The following is a 15,487-nucleotide window of genomic DNA, read 5'->3' on the forward strand; positions in this document are numbered from 1 at the left end:
GAGATATGGGTTTGAGGATAAAAAAAAAATCACTACCATGACCGTGAAGGCACCATTCAAGGTTGTCTGTATAATTTAAATATAACGAACCACGGAGAAGGAAAAATTGGAGGGACTTTTCATGTCGCAGAACAGTTAGAATGTAAATTCATAAACTGAATCACTGGAAAGTAAAACTTAGCATGTGTCCTTACTCTTTTCTGAGGTTCTTCCATGTTATTGGAAAGGTAAAAGCACCTACTTTTCCTCCTCCTTGTTTGTGCTTACTTCCTCTCCCCCCAAAGACTCCCTTAGCTGGAGCCAAAATGGGAGGGACAGCCCAGTTCTAAGCTCCTGAAGTCAGGGACCGCACTGCATCCACTCCCCTTGATAAGCTCCGCTGTGATCCCTTGAGGGCAAGACCTGTCTTACCCCTAATCACTCTCCTCCCCTGCCCGTCCCCAATCGTTTTTGAATACCTTACGCCTAGCAAAACACTGGGCATATGGTAGGTGCTTACCATATGGTTAAACTAAAAATATTTGGCTAAATCAAACACAAAACTTCAGGGAGGGGGACTGCTTCTGAGGAGCAGCTATGAGAAAGAATGTTTCTCTCATGGACAATGGAGGTGGGGAGAATCACACTCCATCACATAGTATGACCACAAGACCATTGATAGGGCTACCGAGGACAGAGGGAGAGAGGGAGGAGATGGGGAGGGGTGAATACAAGGAGAGAAATCTCTGGGCAGCGTTTTCAAAAATACCCATGGGCGAGGCTCCTCAAATCCTCAGGACCTATGGTTTAAAAACGTTCCCCCAATGATCCTAATATCAATATTATCAACACCATCCCATTTGAGAGGCAGATAATAGGGTGAATTTCTTTAGTATTTGTTCCTGTTAATGAAGAATCCTGAATGGGTACTGATACCAGACCTAAGCAATTAGCTTAGGGCTGTGGTCGGCAAACTGCAGCTCCGTGAGCCACATGCGGCTCTTTAGCCCCTTGAGGGTGACTCTTCCACAAAATACTACGGCCTGGACGAGTCTATTTTGAAGAAGTGGCGTTAGAAGAAGTTTAAGTTAAATAATTTGGCTCTCAAAAGAAATTTCCATCGTTGTACTGCTGACATTTGGCTCTGTTGACTAATGAGTTTGCAGACCACTGGCTTAGGAGACACAATGAGTGAGAGATCTGACACTGCCCTGGCCTTAAACTTTACGAAACAATTTGATCTTCAGATCAGAGCCTCAAACCCACAGCAAAGGGCTCATTCAGTCCTTTCTCCCAACCATCTCGCACTTCCTACGTAAGCAGCATGAGAACACTCTCCGGAGCCTCAAAACCTCTGCCGCTTCCTTAAGATCAGTCCTGTTCTCCCAGCAACAAGAATTGGACGTTCTCTGCTGAATCCGAGAGCCCCACCAGTGACAGCTCAGGCGCCTTCCGGTCGCTCGGTGTGTGACTTCCCCGGCTGGGAACGGCCTCTACCTGGCTTGGAGGGCCCCAGCTCCGCCTGCCCGGTCTGCTTCTTCCTCTTGGCTTCCTCCACGGGGTTCTCAAACTGCGTTTTCTGGTTCAGGTGGCTGCGATGGAGGGGAAAACGCGTTCAGGTGAAGATGGAGAGTCACATTATGGTAAACAGACTGCCAGACCGTCTGCCACCACGGCGTCAGGTCCATGGGTCCCTGTAGGCCCGGACACACGGAGCGGACAGGCCACGGCGGGAGGGCGTCTGTAAGGAAGGGAAGCGGAGAAGGGCCCGGCAGTCCAGGCTGCGGAGGCCGCCATTCGGCCTCTTCATCAGCGCACCCGAACGGCCAACGGCAGTTTCACACCGCACCAGTGTGAGCAGAGCTGTTTGGTAATGGGTTACTCAATTTTCCTAATAGCAGGAGGGTTTTAAGTTTCCCTCTCTCTCTCTCTCTCTCTCTCTCTCTCTCTCTCTCTCTCTCTCTCTCTCTCTCTCTCAATGGAGGAGTCTGGAGCGGTGCCGCTAACTACTCATCACTGGCAGTTTTCCTCCGGACTCAGCATCGGCGAGTGTGGCTCAGGCCAGCTTCCCTCCGGACTCAGCATCGGCGAGTGCGGCTCAGGCCCTCCCCTCGCACCCCCTCCCGGTAAAGAGCATGGAGTCTGCACTGCGGACGCCCCAACGCCGCCTTGTAACGGAGGAGGCACGTTTGGGAGAACAGGAACCGAGGGAACAGACTTACTCAACGTAGTACGTCCCGTACTGAGGGTCCTCTATCTTTTCCCAGCCGTAAGGAAGTTCTGTAAGAAAAAAAGGGAAGAAAAAAGAACTGGGTGAAATGCCAGGTTCAAAACCGATGGGGAAGGATCTGCCGAGGGAGTTTACATTTCTGGGAGACGGAACGCTGAGGGCTCACTTTCCAAGAGCAAACAGTTCGAGTCTGAGTGGCTCCAGGACCCTCGGTGACGCCTGAAACCATGGAGAGTACCCACCCTCTGCTTACTATCTGATGCAGAAAAGTGAAAAGGCGACATAAAACGCATCAGCTCTGCCGTGTTCTTATTGTTAGCCTGGGCTTAGAATTTGTATGACCTTCATTCGGTACTATCTTTTGCAAAAAATTTTTAAAGTCACATTTCCATTTTGTCTGGATTAAAAACCATGAAACACGGTCTCTAAACCCACTAAACTGACACTGTCAACTGCAAAAGTCCACGGTGCCCTCGACGAGACAGGAAGGCACTTGGGGTGGGGTATGTGAAAATCACATATGATCACATGTAGGATTGCCAATCTGTATCTAAAGTGGTAGAGAGACTTAATTTCCTTCCCCCGCCCCCCTCAGAGAAACATTATGCAAAATAAGTTCTAACACCTTCTTCCTGTACACCAAGAGGCAGTTTAACACCAACATTCTGGTGGCCGAGGACATCAGGGATGTACTGGAGAAGTAACTGAAGAAAGCTAAGTCTAAGGATAATGCGAGTGTGTGGCGATCAGAGGAATGAGAGAAAAGAAAAAGCGTGGGGTAGATGGACAGACAGCTATGTGAAAAAGCAAATACAGCAAGAGGTTCGTTGTAGCATCTCAGCGGTGGACACGTATGTATTCACTGTAAAGTTCTATCAATTTGTCTGTATGCTGGGAAGTTTTCATACTAATTTGTATACTGGCAAAATACACTGAGTGGCCAGATTATTATGATCTCTGAACGCATAATAATCTGGCCACTGTGTGTGTGTGTGTACTAGAGGCCTGGTGCATGAATTTGTGCATGGGTAGGATCCAGCCAGCCTGGCCAGGGGGAGGGGACATGGGGCATGGGCGGTTGGCTGGCCTGCCTGCTGGTTGAACTCCTGGTCGAGGGTACAATTTGCACATTTGCCTTTTATTATATAGGATAGACACTGAGTGTATATATACTCAGTGTATAGAAAAGGAAAGAGCCACAGGGATCGGAAACTGTATAAAGGGAACAGAGCAAGAGAAGAAGCAAATACAGCCGCAAGGATTTGGGCGCAGGTGACCATGCGGATGGTGTGGATGACCGAAGGAGGGACGGGTGACTTCGGGAGAAGAATGTTTAGTTTTAATACAGTTATTTGAAGTGCTTAGTAGGACAATACAAAAGAAAGTCAATAGGAAATACAAAAATAGCGTTTAGAACCGAGGACAATACGGGAGACGTAGATAAGCTACAGTTAAAGCTACGGAAGTAAATACGCTCTGCAGGGAAAACAGGAAGCGGCAGAGAACTGAACTGAACAATCAGTGGGCAGGAAGCAGGGGGAGGCCAGCAGGGGAGACATGGCCGAGAAGACCAATGCCACATTCACAGTCTGCACACAGTCGGGTCTATAGGCTCGTACCTGCCAGTGTACCTCTGGAGTGCTGATTTCACCATAAAAACTTACTGCTGAGAACCTTCTACACAAAGGGGGTGGGGGTTAATCATAAATATGATTTAAAAATCATTTCTTAATGTAGTAACAGGTGCCGGCGAGGTTGTGGAGAAAAAGCAACCCCCGTTCACTGCTGGTGGGCATGTCAACCGGGAAAACCACGATGGAAAACAGGATGGGGCTGCCTCAACCAATGAAGCGCACAGTTACCATGTGGCCCAGCAGCCCCTCTCCTGAGTATCTCCTTGAAAACTCGGAAAAGATTGATTTGAAAAGATAGAGGTGCCCCTATGTTCACTGCCGCCTTCCTCAGCGTGGCCAAGATCTGGAAACCACCAAAGTGCCCTCCGACAGGGGATTAAAGAAGATGCACACATACACAATGGAATGGAGCTTTGTATTTATAAATATCTTAGAATCAGCTTTTCAATTTCTTCAAAACAGGTCTTATTCTTCCACAGTCTATAGTAGAAAGGCATAGCAAACGATTTTGGTTGGGGCAAATTCTATACTTACTTGTAAGACTATGCCACTAAATACAGTCGATAATACACAAGGCAGAATCACTATCCAATAACAATAATAATTACCCAATGATTCTCAGAGGAATCATTTTAGCACTGAGCAGTAAACACTGTGTGTGGGGTGGGGCTTACATAAGACGTTCCTTGAGCTCCTAGCGCCACTCTAAATGGCCAGGGACTGGCCACAGGCACTATCCACCCTAGTGATACTCAATTAAATATATGTTTGAAGGCTCAACAGGCATGAGGAGGCCACCCTGGGGCTGAGCATGCACCTAACTTAGTAAAATATTTATTTAGAATTTTTAGAAGCTGGAATCTACCTCCGTCTTCACAGTCCTCGGGGGCCTTGGCCTTCTTACAGAGGCGAGGGTCCAGCCAGGTGGTCGTTTTGGTATTGTGGCTGTGGAATAAAGACCTCAGTTAGACACAGCAAAATACACAGATGGAGAAAAACATATCAGAAGCCAAGATTAAAAGGAACTAAAAGGTGGATGTTGTTAGAACAGTCATCTCCTGCAGGCTCTGTTTGCCTGCCGCTGACTCAGTAATCCGACTGCTCTCCGTCTGCGGCTTCAAAGCTGCCCCGAAGGGGAGGTGATGCCAGAGGCACTGATGTGAGGAGGGAGATGCCGAGGAGGGGATAAGCAGCAAGGACAGAAGAACAGGCGCCGTCTAAGCCACGGCCCCTGCTGGGCAGTGTCCGGCAAGAAAGGCCGCGTGAGAACCTGGTGCGCTGGCTGCCCAAGTCCCTTCCTCCTGCTCTTCAAAGCCCACGGCATTTCTCGAGTCTGTGATGTGCGGGCCCTGCCGGGGGCTGGGCATGTGGAGATACATGATCAGACGGAGCCTGGGGACTCACAGGGCTAGTTAACGTAACACAATGGAGAGCGAAACGAAAGGGAAAGCTCCATAGTGTTTGTTTCTGCAACACGGCAAGTAACAAGGATGGGGACAGTGAGGCCGGTGTGGCTCAGTGGTTGAGCACTGACCTGTGAACCAGGAGGTCAGGGTTCGATTCCCGGTCAGGGCACGGGCAGGGTGCCCAGTAGGGAGTGTGCAGGGGGCAGCTGATGGATGATTCTCTCTCCTCATTGATGTTTCTCTCTCTCTCCCTCTCTCTCTCCTCTCACTTCCTCTCTGAAAAAAAAAAAAAAATTAAATGAAGGGTATAATTAAACTCATCTCTACAAAACTAAGTTTTTATCATTATGGACCATATATTTAATAGAAAAAAAAGGTGGAACAAAAAGATCACCCGCCCCCTCCTTAAGAAGTAGTAGGCCTTCAGAGAGCAGTGTCCGCCCGGTTTCACTGCTGGTCACTGGGGTTACTCAGGCCGGGCCCCGTGCAGCAGGCTCTAAAGCTAAAACAAAAGAACCTCACTGCTGGGCAGACGCTGCTACAGGTTAAGTGTCTGCAATATGAGGACAGGAAAGAAAAAAAAAAACACCAAAGAAAACTGTATAGGAAGGCAACAAAATATAAATGACAGTGATTATCAAATAGTGTGGGAATGGCAATGAGAACAAGTTATCTTCTCTGGGCGTCTACATCCTGAGATCAGCTCGCTCATCTCGACACTGGCCGCTCCTAGGAAATGGAGCCAGTGGTTTCCGGAAATTAATCAGCCCTCCCAGGCCTTTTCTAGCCCCTGCGCTGCATACAGGGCAGGCGAGGCAGCCCCTCCCGGCCAGCGCCAGCCTGACTCTGGACTGTGGAAGAGACTCTGCTGTACGCCGAGTATGGACATTCTAAGTGGGGAAACTGGGATTCTTTCTGGAGAGTCTGTTACCCTTCCTGTCAGAGAGAATTTCCCCCAGAGACAACTGGCCAAAGCCATTTCAGTAAAATGAAAAGGATCAGGGCTCCACGGAGGCCTAGCAGCACACATATTGTTAAAAACAAATAACGGACATACCTCACACAACCAATAACTTTCAGAAAAACTTAACTTTGGTTTCAGTGATCCACAATGTGTGCTGCTAGGTTAGCAGGAGTGGGCACCCCCCCGGCATTTTGCCCACTGCTTCTCAGGGAAAGACATGCCCCTTGGGATAGCTAAAGACTGCAGGCCAGGACCACTTACTGACGGAGGCATGACTGAGCAGCAGCAGCCGCCACACAGACCGAGCTGCAGCGAGCAAGAGAGCTTAATCTCGAGCAAATAATACTCGGCTCTAGTGTGGATATTAACTCCTTAGGAGACGATGGTTTGCCAATATTTTCTATTTCTTTGGCTGCTATTTCACTCTGTTGATTGCTTCCACTGAACGCAGAGGCTTTTAAGTCTGATGTGGTCCCTTTTCTCTGTTTTATAGTCTCACCGTTGCCCGTGCTTTTGGTGTCAGACCCGAGAAGTCCTTGCCAAGTTCAGTGTCACAAAGCTTTTCTTCGAGAGGTTTAATAGTATCAGATCTTACATTTTAAAAATGTTCACCTACAAAGACATTTGGTGTATAAATTCCCCAGTCCCATAATTTACACACGGGCCCCTGTGTGCAGGGTGAGGTGCTGTCAGATTTGATGTCTCATAATCTGCTTCTAAAGATATTCTAGCGCCTTTTTGTGCCTCCACATCTTACTCAGGGGGGTAGTTCCCACGTCAGCATGAAAGTCTGAAGTCTAAATTACCCTCGAAAAACTCCTCCAATTGGCCACAGAGAGGAGTATGCCTGATTTTTTCTGTAATCCTGGTCATTAATGTTTATATAAATGTATAATGAAATCAATAACTTACCACACTTGGTAAAAAGAACACTGTGCACACTAAATCTATGTCTTTTAAACACTAGAATCTCACTTGGTACAGCAAGATGCTTATTATGTCTTAAGAATGTGGAATTGGGGACCGATTGAGGAAACACACTCACATCTCTCAGCCCTGATTCATGTCTGTGTGTGTTCTTCTGAGGGTAGTATCCAGCCCTCAGTATTTTAATTAGCATATTCTGTAACTTCACTACTTCGATATTCTACTTCTGGGTAAACTCGTTTAAAGATGAGAATTACAGCTGCATGAGACTATAAAAAACTTTAAATGAAGCCTCTAATAAATTATTTATATAATATCAGGTGTAAGCAATAGAAAACTTTAGGTTGACTAAACACATGTGGTACTCTATATCTCTGTAAATACAAGCATATTAATAGTGCTTTTTCATAAAATAGTTTTTTGTGGGGATTTATATTATACCAGTTCTTCTGAGGACCAGTAATTTCCCCCCTCCTCCTATACTATTTGACTCTATTGCCTAAAAACATCAAACATCTAGGACTGAAAATATTTAGCTCAGATAAGAAATATGTCTCCCTCATACGATAATTCCTGAAATGTGAGTTAAGTGGGACAATATACAAAAAAGTTAAACACCACCACCACCACCACCACCACCACCAGTGAAGCAGACCCGGCCTGTGTGGGTCAGTTGGTTGAGCATCATCCCATGTACCTGGTCACCTGTCCCATTCCTGGTCAGACACAGGCCCATGTTGTGGGCTCCATCCCCAGTAGGGAGTGTGCAGGAAGCAGCAGATCAATGTTTCTCTCTCTCTCTCTCTCTCTCTCCAATGAAAACATCTTTTTTATTAAAAAAAAAAGAAAGCCACATTGGGGCGGTGGGGGCTTGCCCAGGATGGGAATGGTTGGAAGGGATGTCAACTGGAGGTAAAACTTAAGACAATAATAATAAAAAAAGCAAACCAAACCTTCTTTACTCCTTACATTTTTCATTATTAGTGATAAATCTGTCTTTTATCCTCTTGTTTTTATAAACCAGCGGTCAAACACACTATTCCTTTATCTAAGTCAAATAAAAACAAAATACCATCTGGGGAAAAGGTCAGATTAAGAATCTACTATAACATGGAGGGAAAGTCTTTTTAAAGAGAGAACAGCGGCATGAGGCCTTGAGAGGGGAGGGTAAGCTCTTTCTCAGACAGCCTCCCGGTGGGGCAGGGAGAGGAGGCGCAGACAGCGACTTACTCGATGAAGTAGATCATCCCCGTGTCCGTGTAGGCCATCTCCCAGTTTTTGGGCAGCGGCTCCATGTTCTCATCCCTCATCAGGTAATTCCTGAAGTCCATGGAACTGTTGGTTTGGTGGTAGCTCGGGACGGTCTTCATCCAATCGGATGGCTCAGAGTGCCTCTCTCTGTTTTCTAGTCAGAAGAGAACAGGATGAAGAGCAGGTGAGTCACACTGTCTCCAGACAGCACTCTGCAGTTCTAACAAGATGCCAAATATCTATCACACATCTCCTTGTTTTCTGTGTCCACATTCTGCTGTGACTTTTGAAAAAACAAACAGAAACATACTTTTCTTTTTTCTCATTTGCTAAGTGACATTAGCCCCATACAGCACCTTGGGGGCTGGTCTGGGAAAGACACAAAAAACAACTCTGGAGTCAAGTCAGTTCCTACTGAACACAGATCAGTCAACGGGACACTATCAACAGCCCAGCAGCCTTTGTACAATCCTTTTACGTGTCAGGAGCTATTTTAAGCACTTCCATATATTAACTCATAATCCCCAGTCAGGCCTGAGAGTATGTCTTACTATTCCCATTTTATGGATGAGGAAACCGAGGCACAGCGAGGTTAGTTAATGCAAGTTACACAACTAATTGAGCAAAGCCAGGATTCCAACCCCAGTGGCCTATGCTCTGAGCTGCATCACCGAGCTGCCTTGTACAAGTCTTACGCAGGCCTTTCACAATGACACACGGTAGACCTCCTGTTGTTAAACAGAATTCTCTGTTGTTGACAGTGAAATCCTTTTCTTGTGCCAGAGTCCGTAAGGCAGGTAAAAACACTAAACTTGGGTTACTGTAGGGAGTGCACACTTCATGAACTTGAAACTCGTTTCTAGAACTTACAAGATAACCCAGCTGTAATAAGCCCGGACTGCAGTCAACACCTTAGCATCAGAGGCTCTTAGAGGCGGCCTTAGGCCTCAGTACACAGCCTTCCTTGTCCTTATGGGATTTTCACTCCACCCATCCTTCACCTAACCAAGCGCTATCATCCTTTAACCTACTGCTACCACCTCTCCCTGCTTCTCACCCCCACCCACCCCTAGCCATGTCCTCCTGGCCCTGGCCCCGCCTACCCAAGAACATGTACATCCCCACATGGGACAAGTTCACAGTCTCTAATGCCAGTCTTAAACATTAAAAATGTGAACAAACTTAGTTCTGTGGGTGAGCAAAGCTGACATCAACATCAGAAGGCTCTATGATAGGATGAGTTTCCTTACCAACCCCTAAAAAATGAGACGTGAATTCACCTACCCATTTTCAGACCTGTTTCCACCCAAATGTACTGGGGTAATGCATTAAACATCAAATGTATGAAGTGGCATACTTATGTGGGATGCCAGGACTATACAACAGGACTCACATTCTGGAGGGGAACGCAAACAATGAACGCACTGAAACAACAAACACAGCACAGGCAGCAAATGTGAGCCACTGATAAAGAAGACCTCAGGATGCTTTGGGGAAATGATCAAACTGGGTAACCGTGAAATACACCTTCCAGTGCCTACTCCATGCCGGCACTGTCTATGGTGTAAGGCACATGTGTCAAACACAAGGCCCGCGGGCCAAATCCGTCCCGCCAGGCCTTGCAATGTGGCCCGCACCGTGCTGTCATCACTGCACTCCGCTGCGTTTCCATCACAATGACAGTTTATGACTGTTCAGTAAACCATTCGGCCCGCGATTTAGGCTGGATTTTAGATTTTGGCCCCTTCTCTGATTGAGTTCGACACCCCTAGTGTAAGGCATACAGCAATGAACAAAACAAGCAACAACTCCATGCCTCACGCCGCTTTTTCTGTCACGTTGTGAATGGGAGTGTGATAAGGAAGAGTGTGAAAGGGGTCTGACGCGGTTCTGTGGTTTCCTACTCACACTCTCAATGAGAAGTGTCAGAGTCTCCTAAGCAATCGCCACATTTGGGGAGGAATTCAAGAGAGTAAGATCCTCCACCAGTAAGCTCCTGTTGCCTTTGTTGTTAGTGAAAAACAGGGGAGTCAAGTTCGGAAATTTCCTTGGAGTGATTCTGGATGTGAAGTCAAAGCACTGCTTGCAAACCTCTCGGATAATGTTGACTAGCACATCCCAAAACGCTGTGCTTCCTTTTGGTTGAAGGCTGCATCCTCAAACACGTACTTTTGTTCACAACCTGCAGGGCAGGACGTAGGCCAACAAGATTCCCTCACTCCAGCTTCAGAAGTGAGTCCTGCATCTTTTAAGCAGCGGGGCAGTGCTGTCTTACATGTCCGCTACTGACAGCTTATCACTGACTTATCGCAATGGCCACTGGGAGCAGCTTAACCAAAAGTATGAGAAGCCCATCACTCCCTCTGCCTGGGCTTTGCGGAAGCCCTTCCTGCTTCCAGGGCCGTGTCCCGGGAAAGCCGACCAGAGGGTCACTAGGAAACTGCTCATCCATGTACCAACCTGCAAGGCCAGTGCCGTTAACGGCTTCCTTGTCCTCGTCCTCCTCCTCCTCGGGGAGAGAGCTGTCCATCCGCTCCATCTTGCTGACGGAGGTGGTCCGCTTCCTTTGGGACTCGGTGTCAAACTCATTATCGAAGAGGACCTGGTCCACAGGGTCTGGCTGGAAAGGGCTGGGTTCCGCCGGAGGCTTGGGGGTCCCGTAGAAGTTTCCTAAGGGAACACAGCGACAGCAGCTGGAGACGCTAACGCTAAACAATAGGGCCCGGCGTAGGTCTCTGCCCTGTTATCTTACACGGAACTGTCTGCGCAGCCAACCACCCCGGGCCAGAAGGAGGCCAAGACACTGCCTGGAAGAGGAGGAGGTAGAAAGAGCAAAAATAACTAATGTCCGAAGTGCCCTTCACCATAGAGAGCCAGGGAGCGGACTTTGGGGCTATGGCTTATTTATCCCAACAGGGCTGGTTTGCGTGGGCCCTACCGTGGATTCAGATGCATTAACGCCCTCGTGTAGGACTCACTGGCATGGGAGCGGGGGGAAAGGAGAAGGAAACGAACTCAGATCACTTTGCTCTGATGTGCACCATGGCGAACTGTTCTGGTGAGAGGAGAAACTACGTGGGCAAAGGACGAGGCTACGAGCGAACCAGTCTGTGTGGAAACGTGGGCTGTTGATGCAAAAGTAATTTTCGAAAGTTTTCCTGAGATTCTAATTATATCATTTTATCTGACAATTTGTTGAGCAAACAGAGACATTATTAGCATATTTCAATATTGGCTTACTCTCGGGGAAGCAAGAGCTGCTTTAATATGTTAAGTCTTCGGGATCAGTCATTTTTGCAGTAAAAAATAAATGTTCCAGAATAGAATGAGAACAATGGAATCGCTCCTCCATCTGTCATGCCGCTCTCATTAGGCAGCCGCGCATAATGGGAAAATGCTCAATGGATCTACCTACGCGAACAGTTTGTGGCTCCTGCTGGTTCTGACCTTGCATCAATCACTATGCTAATGTTATGGGAAGATAAACCTGATTGTGGAGTAAAATATTCATGACCTTCTTTTATTTTATTTCTTAAATCACTTTTTTTTTTTTTCCTAATCAAATTCCTTGGCTCCTTAAGGAGGCAATTAAGATGCTCATTCCCTTAAGGTAAATTACTGGGGCTATCACGAATCACTTTTCCCGGGTGAAGAAAGCATGGGTTGTTGATCGGCACACTGGGGCAAGTCTACAAACAACACGGTTCACCTTAGGTGGGGCGTGCTTCGCAGGGGAAGCACGAAGGTGAATTCTTTGGAAATGTCACTTGAGGCGGGATTGCTATTCAAACGCTCAAGACAAAGCAGTGGTGCGGAACTATAAAGCCTTGCAATAACGGATCGCCTGCCTGACCTCACTCCTCCCTTACTTTCAAATCCATGTTGGAGATGGAGTCACTCCGTCACGGGGATGACACAAAGGAAACCTGGCATCAACACAAATCTCTGTCGCTGAAGGAGAGGAGGAACTGGCGGGAAAGCCAGCTCACACCCCCCTGGGGCGAAGGGCAGCGGATGCTCCACACGGAGCTGTGGGGGGGGGAGATGCGCTGGGAGCCCCTGCGTTGCGTCCAGCAATCCCACTCCCACGGGGCGTGCACGCACCACGTCACGGAAAAGCCCACTTTTTCCATGGATGGAGTTTTCCTAGAAACACATTGTAGTGTGTGTCCTTGGTAATTATTATTATTATTATTATTTTAGCTCTAGGAAGTTTAATTTTTTTTTCTAAGGTAAAAAATGAGAAAAATTCAGGATATTGTTGATTGTGATCCATAGACATTGCTAAGATTTTAGGACTCGATCATAAATTCTGGCAGTTCCCTTATTTTAAAAAAAAATTATTGGTATTAATAATAAGCATGCGTAGAGGTAAATTCAATCTATTTTTCTGGAGTCATTGTTAAATATGAAGATTGCAGATTACAGCAAGGTATACAGTTACAAATTTTGTGAACCCTGACTGTAGTTTTTAACGGAATTTTTTTTTCATCCTTTGAAGCTATATTGAGGCATTTCCGTTTTCTCTCTTTTCTGAAGGTGTTTTCATTTTTATAAAGGAAGCATGAGCTATTTCAAACATATATAAAACACGGACAATAGTACTACAGTAGTATTCAAAACCTCCTTATTTATTTACACATCCTCGGGTATGAGTTTGCCGGATTCTCTCGGATCTCTCCCTTCCCCCTTGGGGGACATACATGTCTGGTCACATACACGATTAAAGCCCCAACTTCCTGTCTCTGTCCTTCCCACTCTCTGCGAGTCATCCTGAAGTTAACATGTCATTTCCCTGCATGTGTGTGCACGAGGACATACATATAAGCACACGTAATGTATACATATTATGGTTCATAAAAGATTCACAAGCATCCTATGGCATTTCATGTCTTTTTTCTAGGGTATACTGCATACATGCTTTTGCAACTTTCTCGTTATACAATGATATTCCTAACTTATTCCTGGTGACACAGATCCTCGTTCACTTTAACTACTGTGGGACAGTCCATTTTTATGAACAAATTAAAAGGCATTTGGTTGATTCCCCTATTAGAAGAGAGTTGTTTCCATCCTCTCACAAACAGGGTTACAGGGACCATCCTGGAATTGTCTACACAGGCACGCAGACGGGGTTTCCCACGGGCATCGGAGGGGAACGGCTGCGCCAATCACGCGCGTCCCTGAGGTGACCCTGTGGCCGCGGAGCTCTCCGAAGGGAGGGCGGCATTTCACTCTCGGCGGCTGCGCGCGGGAGCTCCCATCCCCTCAATGATCAGACTGTGAAACTGTTGTCAACATGATGGGTGTGAAATGGTGTGTGATGGTTATTTCAATTTGCATTTCCTTTAATTGAGCACAACTGGCCACTTTGGCATAGTTCTAACATGCTCTTACACTCAACAGAAGAAAATCTCTTTGTGATCTAAGGGCAGAGAAGGACTTCTTAAGCAAAACTTCGAAAGTACAAATCATAAGGTAAAGAAGTGATGAATCTAGTAAACGGAAATTAAGGATTTCTGTTTAATGAAGCAACATGGGACAAGGTTATTAGGTGGAAGAATAGGAAAAAATATCTGTATCCAATAGGGGCCTAATATCTAAATAATATGTAAAATTTAAGGAATGTCTGCCACTGGAATGTGATTGAGATCCCATTAAAAAAAAAAAAAATAGACACGTCCTAGCTGGTTTGGCTCAGTGGATAGTGTGTCAGCCTGCGGACTGAAGAGTCCCGGGTTCGATTCCGATCAAGGGCACAGGCCAGGGTTGCAGGCTCGATCCCCGGGAGGGGGCGTGCAGGAGGCAGCCAGTCAATGATTCTCTTTCATCATTGATGTTTCTATCTCTCCCCTCTCCCTTCTTCTCTGAAATCAATAAAAATATATTTTTAAAATATAGACGAACAAATGAATAGACAATTTGCAGAAGTCCAAAAAACTAATGAGCATATGAAAACATGCTCAAACTCTGTGACTTCCAGAGAAACTGGAAAGTTTGAAGTTGATCTTAAGTCTGTACTTCCTGGAATCAAGTGGGTAGAGGAGAGAGAGGTGAACAGAAAACCAAATACTCTGTTTTGGTTGTTTTTCTCCCCCTTCTATATTCTCTTTTCTCCAAGCGATCCAACGTATAAACAGATTTTTTAAAGTCTACAGTATTTGAATTCTCAATCACAAATAGAAAGCAATCTACCAGCACTTGCTGAGCTCACATGATGAATGTGAATTACTATGAAATACACAAACTAGCTCATTTGAATAATTTTTGTATATTACTCATAATTGACTCCGTAATGTGATAAAGTGCTTTTTGTTTATTGTTTAATCCCATTTTAACTAGCAAATTTACAATTACCCTAATTAAAAGAAAATTTCCCCCAAACCGACAGATAAAACTTGTTTGTAACATGGTATTTTACTGATCAAATTCCCTCTGAAATAACTGCAGTCATTCAGCTAGTTGCCTGGGCTGCTGTTGTCATATGTGGGGACATACCATCATACGTTCCGCTTTCTAACAACGCTCCACTCTCTTCCAGCGCTTTGAACTGCTCCACAGAAATGAAGTTATAGTCCACCCCCGGCACTTCCCCATCTCTGGGGGCCCTGGTGGTGCCTACGGAAAAAAACAACAAGAAAAAAATAGGTTGGAAGTGCTTTTAAACTTACAAAATGTTGCAAATAACAGAATATACAGCCTATAGAGGACGCATGGAGAAACAGACCATTGAATATATTACACCTGGTAGAATAAGAATCAGAAAATCTGAGGCGAGTTAAGATTCCCAAGTGAACGCAGGACAATAAATAACGTAGGATGAGTCAATAAACTTAAATAAAAAACCTCCAGGAAGCCATAAGATTCAAAACTCCAACATTTTAGTGTCAGAGGAAGCTTAACTTTCTAAGACATAACAGTTAATTCTCCTTTTAAACCGCAGTTATCACCGCTTCACATACAATAACCCACCAATGACAGACCTCATTTTTAGATAGCTGACTTAGGTATTTCTTTCTTCCTTAAAGAAACGAGCATTCTACTTACTAGAGGCATAAAGGACAATTAAAAGAAAAGAAATTAAGGTCTTTTAATG

The 15,487-nt window shown here is 45.9% G+C and overlaps 1 protein-coding gene across 2 annotated transcripts in view; it reads right to left on the reverse strand.

Annotated features, from left to right (window-relative positions):
• Nucleotides 1–15,487, reverse strand: part of MAGI3 (membrane associated guanylate kinase, WW and PDZ domain containing 3) — a 120,345-nt gene that overhangs the window by 21,021 nt on the left and 83,837 nt on the right. For both annotated transcript variants that reach the window (XM_045586852.1, XM_045586853.1), the window contains exons 3-8: nt 14,890–15,009; nt 10,852–11,061; nt 8,371–8,545; nt 4,709–4,788; nt 2,202–2,259; nt 1,477–1,571 (exon numbers count right to left, since the gene is read on the reverse strand). In XM_045586852.1, the coding sequence (XP_045442808.1) occupies nt 1,477–1,571; nt 2,202–2,259; nt 4,709–4,788; nt 8,371–8,545; nt 10,852–11,061; nt 14,890–15,009 (738 nt within the window). The remainder of the gene's footprint in view (nt 1–1,476; nt 1,572–2,201; nt 2,260–4,708; nt 4,789–8,370; nt 8,546–10,851; nt 11,062–14,889; nt 15,010–15,487) is intronic.

The sequence above is a fragment of the Pipistrellus kuhlii genome, unplaced genomic scaffold, assembly GCF_014108245.1.
Source record: "Pipistrellus kuhlii isolate mPipKuh1 unplaced genomic scaffold, mPipKuh1.p scaffold_m20_p_24, whole genome shotgun sequence".
Lineage (NCBI taxonomy): Eukaryota > Metazoa > Chordata > Mammalia > Chiroptera > Vespertilionidae > Pipistrellus > Pipistrellus kuhlii.